Below are 8,597 nucleotides of genomic sequence, written 5' to 3' on the forward strand. Positions count from 1 at the left end.
CTATTTTCAAAGTCATTTTCCATGGAAAAAAAAAATTTTTTATACCGTTAAACCTGCTTTCAGCTGCTTCTCATCTCCCTGAAAGCTTCCTCCTCCCTTTCCATGAGCTAAACCAGTAAAGGGAATATTCAGGAACCTGCCAGTGACAACCCACAGGCATGCTGGGTTGGGAAGGGCATGAGAAGGTTCCCCTCACCTGTACTCCAGAGTCTTCCAGCCCCACCTTAACAACTGCCTTGTGGCAGGGAGCCTGTCCTTCAGGTTGCTGTTGCCCTATGGCAGTCACCAAACTGGGGCGAGTTTTTACAACTAGCATCCAGCGTCTTTTGAGGAGTAATCGAGGCATTTCTGAGACCACCAGGCAGCCTACATTCCCTGGAGAAGAGGCGGCCCTAGGAAGCTTCAAGCTGGGAGGGGTTCAGGGTGAGCTATGAAATGCCAAAGCCGGCCCTCGCTCCCTTGTGACCCCACTGTGTGCATATGAAAGCCTGAGTCACATCTCAGCTGCCAGTAAACGGAGGCCTTTGCTAGGACAAGAGTTGAGACCAAATGGTTCTGTATCCTCAGCTTGTGGCACAGGGCTCAGCCTATCATGGGTTGCTGGAGAGGAGCCTATGACATCTGCCAGACCCCTCTGGCGAGCAAGGCTGATCCAGCACCTCAGGCACAGGTGATTGGACGAGACTTGGGCAGCCTCAGATGTGACCTGGCACGAGACCTGTGCTCAGAGGAAAGGATGAGGATGGCCTGAACCAATCAAATTCTCTTTCCTGTGATAACCCAGCAGTGTGGAAATACGAAAAGCTTGCAACGTTCCTATGGTCCTGCTGAGACAAAGACGTGAAAAGTGAAAGTGATAGTCACTCAGTCGAGTCCGACTCTTTGCGACCCCCTGGACTGTAGCCCACCAGGTTCCTCTGTCCATAGAATTCTCCAGGCAAAAATACTGGAGTGGGTTGCCGTTTCCTTCCCCAGGGGATCTTCCCAACCCAGGGATCAAATCCCAGTCTCCTGCATTACAGGCAGATTCTTTACCACCTGAGCCACCAGGGAAGCCTGAGATGGCGATGTTGAGGAGAGGAAATTCTAGGATGATGCACACCCAGCTTTCTGGCCAGGTCATCTGATCACCTGACGCTGGCAGCAACCATGGTAAAAACTGCTGAGAAGAGCACATTGGTGGAAGATGGGGGAAGGAGTCCAGCTTGGTAGTTGGTGAGAATGAGGCAAAAATGGAACAGCCGGGGGGGTGAGATATGAGGTGATGCTCAGGGCCCATGAGCCACCCAAGGGCCTGAGTGCGGCTGGACTTCGGAAATATTTGAGGAGCAACCTTGAGCATCAAGGTAAATAAGATCATCTCCACTAAAACACAGGACTCCTGCCCCCTGGCCGGGGGGAAATAGATGGGTACTTAAATTTTTTTTAGTTATTCATGTTTCAACTGATTGCTTTTTTAGGGTAAAGTTTTTATAATCAAAATTTTAGAACTCATTGTTACAACAGTACAGACTGTGAAAAGCTAACCTCACATATTCTGTTTTCTCCCTTTATTCAAACATTGTTCACTCACTAGAATTCCTTTCCACCTTTGCTTCTGATATAGAAAGTGGTGCCAAAAAAAACAGCAAATAATTTCAACAAATGTCAACTTCAGAATCCGCACGAAGTATTCTTAGCAAATATGGCCACTGCTTAGGTATTTCTGCCTTTCTAAGCAGATTATAAAGGAAGCAGATTTTCTACGGAAGAGTAATTGAACCACACTTAACAAAACCTTTTCGAAATCAATAAATATTGACATATCATTTTTCTTAATTTTTTTCCAAGAGAAGCTAAACTGTCTCCCTGTAGATTTAGGCTCAGTGCTGGCCTCTGACAAAGGGACCTTCCCGTCTTGGGACAGGAGCATTTTTAATCCAGAGGCTAACTTGAGCAAGAACCTCCTTAGGCATTAGCTTCCTCCTAGAACACAGGAATTAGATTCCCAGGGACGTCATTGTTACATAACAAACCCTCACTGAGCATTACTGTGTACAATATGCAATATTGCAGGCATTTCTACAATCCCTATTTTACAGATGGAGAAAGTGAGGCATGGCAAAGTTGAAAAGCTCTCTCCTGTGCATATTACTGCTTCTTTGATGTCTAAGATTAGAATCAGAAGGTCCAGGTAGGGCCCTGGAATCCATACTCCCCCAGGGAGAGATCCAGGTGATTTTTACTTCTCTTGTGAGATGCTGCTCCAGGCATCAGATCTGCTCTGATTGAGGGTTTAGGAAGGGAGCAAACAGGGAAATCCAACGTCCTCAGCCAAGGCAGTTCTCAGGATGGACGTTGGTGCCACCTTCTGACAGCTACAGCAGTTAAGAGTGGTAAACTGGAGTTGGAAATAAGGAACACAAGAGATTTTGTCTCCTGCTGCACCAGAGTGCCACCTGCTGGCTATAGGTGGCCATCGCAGGTCAGGCAGGAACCTCACCTGTCCAATCCCTTCTGTAAGGGACTTTAAGAGACTACTAAGCAACTACACTCAGAGAAGGCAATGGCACCCCACTCCAGTACTCTTGCCTGGAGAATCCCATGGATGGGGGAGCCTGGTGGGCTGCAGTCCATGGGGTCTCGAAGAGTTGGACACGACTGAGCGACTTCCCTTTCACTTTTCACTTTCATGCATTGGAAGGAAATGGCAACCCACTCCAGTATTCTTGCCTGGAGAATCCCAGGGACGGGGAGTCTGGTGGGCTGCCATCTATGGGGTCGCACAGAGTCGGACACGACTGAAGTGACTTAGCAGCAGCAGCAGCAAGCAACTACAATGCCACTGGGGTTTCAGTAGAGACCCCACAGGGTGAGAGAGAGAACAATGGCCACGCCATGACAATGCTGCGTGGTTCCTGGAAAAGCAGGTAGGGGGCAAGGGCAAGCAGGGGTGGTAAGGGCAACAGAGGGACCAGAGGCTGTGTGTACCAGGGCTGTGCCAAGAGGGGTCAGTGGGGAAAAATAAGCCTAGAGGTTGTAGGGGCTCAGAGCTTGGGTTTTGTGCTAAGGGTAATGGGAAATGCAGTAGCGAGTCTGACTGAGATCACTCTGGGCTTTGTCAGGGAGGCTGAAATGGGATAGTCCAAGTGGAGGCAGAATCCATTTGGAAACCATTCAAAAATCAGAGATGAGAGCAGTCACTGGCCTAGATGAGGTGGGCAGGGATGGGGGAAAAAATGGTCAACAAGAAATAGGATTCAGTTTGATTTAAAAAAAAAAAAAAAAAAAAAAAAAGCAGCTGAAGAGTTAACAGTGAGACATCACATTGCATTCATTCATTCCTTCTTTAAACAAACTGTGGTGCCTACTGTGAGTCAGAAACTAATCTACCTGCTGGGGATATGGTGGTGTAAACCAGGCCAGGGACAGCCCTGCTTTTCATGGGGTTTATACGGTTAAGGAGGTGTGGGGATAAGACAATCAAGTAAGTAAATAAACAACAAAAACAGATGGGAATAAGCACCACGTAGAGAATGTAGATGGGATGTGGGGCAGTGACTCAGATTTGAATGTTAGGGAGCGTGCCCTGTAAAGATAACAAGGCAAAGCACTCCAGGCAGAGAGCAAAGAATCCAAAGGAACAGAGGCGAAGGCCCTTAAAGCGAGAGTAAGCACAGCACGCTCAAGATCAGCCAGCCAGCGTGGCTGCATGTGGCGGTAAGGACAACAGAGGGCCCAGTTTATGAAGGAAGGACTGTGTAAGGCAATGCAAGGAATTCTAAGAGTGAAGGGAAGCCGCTGACACCTTTCAGATAGGAAAGTGACAGAACCCGACTTCGCTTTCAGATCTCTCTGGTTGCTCTCTGGAGAATGGATTGTATAAGGCAGGAGTGGAAGGAGGAGCCAGGGAGAACCTGAGATGTGGACCAGGAGAGATGGTGGGGCAGCAGCATGAAGGGGAGGGGCATACTTTAGAGTCAGAGTCAATGGAACTCGCTGATGCACCAATGCGGGGGTGAAAAATAGCAGAACCAACAATGACTCCCCAAGACCAGGAGGATGATAGCTACTACGGAATACCTAGACACAAGGAGAAAGGGCCAAAGGGAACTTCTCCTCCAGGGACACGGCATTGCAACAAGCAAAAGTCTGGCCTTAATACTCCGCCATGCTGGAGGGGGCATGCAAGTGAACCACGCTGTGGCTTGGTTTCCTCACCTGCGACTGGACCTAGCCTGCCTGGGTGCATTTCAAAGACTAAAGAAGCCTGACACTGACTTGACACTCATGCTGGCCTGGCCTCTGAGCATACTGAGTTGGCCAGTTTTCTCCCATTGTTGGGGCTTCCCAAGTGGCTCAGAGGTAAAGAATCTGCCTGCCAATGCAGGAGACACAGGTTTGATCCCTGAGTCAGGAAGATACCTTGGAGAGGGAAATGGCAACCCACTCCAGTATTCTTGATTAGAGAATTCCACAGACAGAGCTTGGCAGGCTAGAGTCAGACATTACTGAACAACTAAACAACTCCCATTTGTTGGGAAGTATCTCTCCAGGCAGCCAAAGCCCTGCCCCAGCTGGAAGAACATCCAAGGTCAACATCTAATTCTAAGCAGAAACCCCAGAGCAATTCCCTCTGTCCAAGTCTTGGACCTGGGAAAAGAAATGGTCACTCTCAGTCCCCTTAAATCAAAGGGAACATGGGAAGGAGCAGTCACTTAGAGCAAAAACAAATACCAGAGACCAGGGGCTGTGAGCACCACATCACTTTATTTCTTTGGTTTTCCAACTTCATTTTGGACAATGCAAAGTCAGTCTCTCACCTGCCTGGCCCCTGTGTGGTCTCTCACTGGAGACGGGGCATGGGCTCTGCAGAGCTCAACAGAAAAATGGGGGTCCCCAAGGGCTGAGGGGTCCACAGCAGATGCACCAAGCACCAGCAAGCAGGGACCCAAGGCTCTCTCCCCTGGCCCTTTACCAAACTCCTCGCAATGAACAGGTCAGCCCTCAGTGATCAGGCTCAGGACCTTCCCCTAAAGGTCAACCTTGGTCCTTCTTCATCTCTGCTTCTGCTCATATGGAACCTGGCACCCTCTCCCTTAGGGGCACCAAGCAGAAGTTATGACCTGCTCCACATCTGATCTCTAACATTGCTTTGGGAAACATCTTTGAGTAAAGAGGGTGCCAACCCCCAAAAGAAACTGAAGGCATATATTCTGCCCAATGGGACAGATGGCCACGCTACAATACTCCCTGTGTCCCTGGGAAAACCTGAAAGCGGCTGTAGCTAACCAACCTCCCTTCGGGTCCCCACATACATAGAGCTTCCAACACGAGCAAGGGGGCCCAGCCAACTCACTTAAATCAAAAGACTAAAAAAACCAAGACGCGATAATAAAAATAAGAATGGTAAACAACTGAAGAGAACATCCCTGGTCCTGCAGCTGTCTACAGGAGGCCAGATGGCCGGTCTCTGGCTCTCTCTGCCCTGGAGCTGGGAAACAACACAAAGCTGCCCTCGGAGTCACGGTAGACACCGTGGAGGCAAAAGGGATCCTGGCCAAGCCAGGGGGTGACTCAGGCCTCTGACCTTCTCCCAAGTGGTCCTCCTTCCTCCCAGCCCCTTGCACACCTCCCTGTCAGCCGTCCACCAGAGTGAGACCATCGTAGAGGGCGCGTTTCCACATGTAGTAGGTAGAGCGGGCGGTGAGGGGGAAGAGGGTGCTGAATTCCTTGTAGGAGGGGAAGCTCTTGGACTGGAAGCGCTTCTGCAGGAACAGCTTGGCCTGGGCCTTGAACTTCGTGGTGGCCAACATGTCCATCACCAGCACCTGGCTGTCCCGGCCCCCTGCCGCGGCTGCTGTCACCACAGGGTGACTGGACAGGGACCCACTGGGGGGCCGACCCTGGGCCGTGGGCCCCTCTTGCAGGGCCCCCTCTCTGGAAGGCCCTCCTGTGGCCTTCCTTGGATCCTCCCCTGGAGAAGCTGCCATTGGCCAAGTCCCTTCAGGGGGGGCCACGGCAGCTATCACATTCCTGCCAGCTTCTTTCTCCTCTGCCTCCTTCCTGCTCCCTCTGCCCAAGGTGGGGGCCGGGATATGGAGCTTGGACAGGCTTCCGGGCCAGCTTCGGGCCAGACTCTTCCAGACCCAAAAGGAGGAAGGCGACAAGCTCGGGTAGCGGAGACGGAAGCGACAGAAAGGGAGGTGCCCACCAAGCACCTGCTTGCGGGCCGCTCTGCGCAGGCGCCTCTGCCAGCGGGACAACGGCACCCTCAGGGGCAGGAACGCCCGCGGAGCGGGTGGGCCCCCACCCGTGGCTTTTGCTGCCCCCTCTCCGACCTCACCACCCTTCCAAGGGAGCAAGGCCTTTTCGCCCACCGGCACTGGCTGGGGAGGCCCAGACTCCAGGAGGGCCGGCACTGGCTTGAAGCTGGGGTTCCTTCGGAGAGCTTTTCGGCGCCAGTTGTAGTAGGTGGACCTGGAGATGCCCGGGAAGCGGCGTTTGAAGCAGCGGTAGGGTACCAGAGTATTCAGGGCAATGCAGTGCTCCAGGTACAATTTGGCCCGCTGCATGAAGACCACGCCAGGGCTGGACGCGGCCGTCGAGGAGCATCCCAGCCCCTCGGCAACCTGCCGCTCCGGCAGCTTCGTCAGCTCCTCCGTGGGGGTCAGGGCCTGGCAGGCCCCAGAACCCACGAGCTCGTGCTTCCAAGCGTAATAGGTGGAGCGGGAGATCTCGGGGAACCTCTGCAGGAATTGCTGCAGCGGCACGACGCCCCCGCGGTGGAAGCTGTCCTGCAGGAAGTGCTTGGCCGAGAAGCGAGTGGCCACCTTCTGCCGGTGCTCCTGGGACTGCCGCCGCCAGCGGTAGAAGGTGCTCTTAGTGACGCTGGAGTGCTCTCCCAGGTGCGAGTAGCTGAGGCCAGGCTCGCGGTTGAGCAGCTCCAAGGTCTTGGCGGGCGGGGGCAGCGGAGCCGGGCCAGGGTGGGCGCTCTCGGCCTCCACCTCCTCCAGCCCCACCACGGGTGCAAAGTACTGGTGGCGGAAGAGGTGGCCACTGAGCGGCTGGCCAGCCCACATGATGTGCAGCGTGGCGGGCGTGTGGTCGCAGCGGCGCGGGCGGATGACACGGTTAAAGTACGGCCGGATCTTGAGGTTGCGCAGCGGGTAGATGGAGTAGATGTTGCGCTGGACCACCGAGGCGAGGGCGTACAAGTGCCACACGTTGGAGAAGCTGCTGGGAAAGCAGGTGGCCTTGACGTCCGCGTCGAAGATGGCCTCGAGCGTGGCGGACGGCAGGCTGGTCATCTCCGGGGACTCCTCGGAGCGCAGGGAGTAGCGCACCGCCTGCAGCATCACCTTGGAGTCGATCATGCCCTGGAGGTAGTAGTGGCGGTGGAGCAGCATCTCCACCACCGTGCGCGCCCGCAGCTCCAGGCTGAGGCCCGCGTCACCCCACAGCAGCAGGCTGGCCGCCTCGAAGAGCAGGCTGCCCTCGCCCTGGCACACCAGCGGCAGCATGTTCCGGGGCGCATCCTCCGGATACAGGCTCAGGGCCACCGAGTCCACCTCCAGCACCTGGGGGCCGGGGCCCCCGCCACGGCGGGTGGGGAGAGCGAAGGAGGACAGGACCTGCTTGGCCTCCAGAGCGGCACCGACGAGACCCTCCAGGCCCTCTGACTCCACCGCCTCCTGCAGCTCCTGCAGCACGTGCTGCACCAGCTGCTCCCGAGAGGTCATCCTAGCAGGGCAAAGGGGAGAGGGCAGAGGTCAGGACGGGTACCCGGATGACACTCCTGCGCCCTGTCCCTCCAGATACTGCCTGTTTACTCCCATTCTGCCATGGAAGAAAATGGCTACGTGCCGCCTGGGGTTTGTTTAATTACCCAGTGGTACAAAGGAAGAGCTCGATCTTGGAGAATGGCTTTGAATCCTGGTTCTGCTATTAGCTTGAGCAAGTCATCAACCTCTCTGTGCTTCTGGTTCCTTTTCTGTTAAAAGGGAGACAATAAAAGAATGTACCTTATAGACTTGTTGTGTGTATAAATGAGACAAAGTAAAAAATGGTGATACATGGGTGTGTGTGTATATATATACATACATATGCACATATATATATATATATTCATTCTTAGAAAAGTGCCTGGCACATAGTAAAGTACCACAAAAGTGCTAGGTCTTATATATTAGAGTATTATCTAGTATTATGGGAATTCTCTGATGGCTCAGCAGGTAAAGAATCCGTCTACAATGCAGAAGACACAGGAGACTTGAGTTCAATCCCTGGATTGAGAAGAGCCCCTGAAGAAGGAAAATGGCAACCCACTCTAGTATTCTTGCCTGAAAAATCCCATGAACAGAGAAACCTAGTAGGCTATCGTCTATAGGGTCACAAAAGAGTCAAACACGACTGAGCGACAACATTTCTAGTATTATACATATTATATAATACAAGTATTAAAGTATAGTCCATGGGCCCTTGGGGTTCCCTGAGATTTTCAGAGGGGCTTCAAGTTAAACTCTTTTCATAATAATACTAAGATAACATCACTAAGATATGATTTTTGCAATTGTGTTAACATTGGAGTAAAACAGTAGTACCTCAGCATGGATCAA

At 52.7% G+C, this 8,597-nt stretch overlaps 1 protein-coding gene across 1 annotated transcript; it reads right to left on the bottom strand.

Moving 5' to 3' along the window:
• Positions 1 to 4,763: 4,763 nt before the first annotated feature.
• Positions 4,764 to 7,721, bottom strand: VRTN (vertebrae development associated). The gene has a single exon (XM_005900975.2). The coding sequence runs from the start codon at positions 7,719 to 7,721 to the stop codon at positions 5,619 to 5,621; it is 2,103 nt and encodes a 700-aa protein (XP_005901037.2). The 3' UTR covers positions 4,764 to 5,618.
• Positions 7,722 to 8,597: the final 876 nt, after the last annotated feature.

This window comes from Bos mutus, chromosome 10 (assembly GCF_027580195.1).
Source record: "Bos mutus isolate GX-2022 chromosome 10, NWIPB_WYAK_1.1, whole genome shotgun sequence".
Taxonomy (NCBI): Eukaryota; Metazoa; Chordata; class Mammalia; order Artiodactyla; family Bovidae; genus Bos; species Bos mutus.

Excerpts from the sequence above, each read along its gene's own strand:
- VRTN (XM_005900975.2), bottom strand. The coding sequence starts at position 7,721 with ATGACCTCTCGGGAGCAGCTGGTGCAGCACGTGCTGCAGGAGCTGCAG.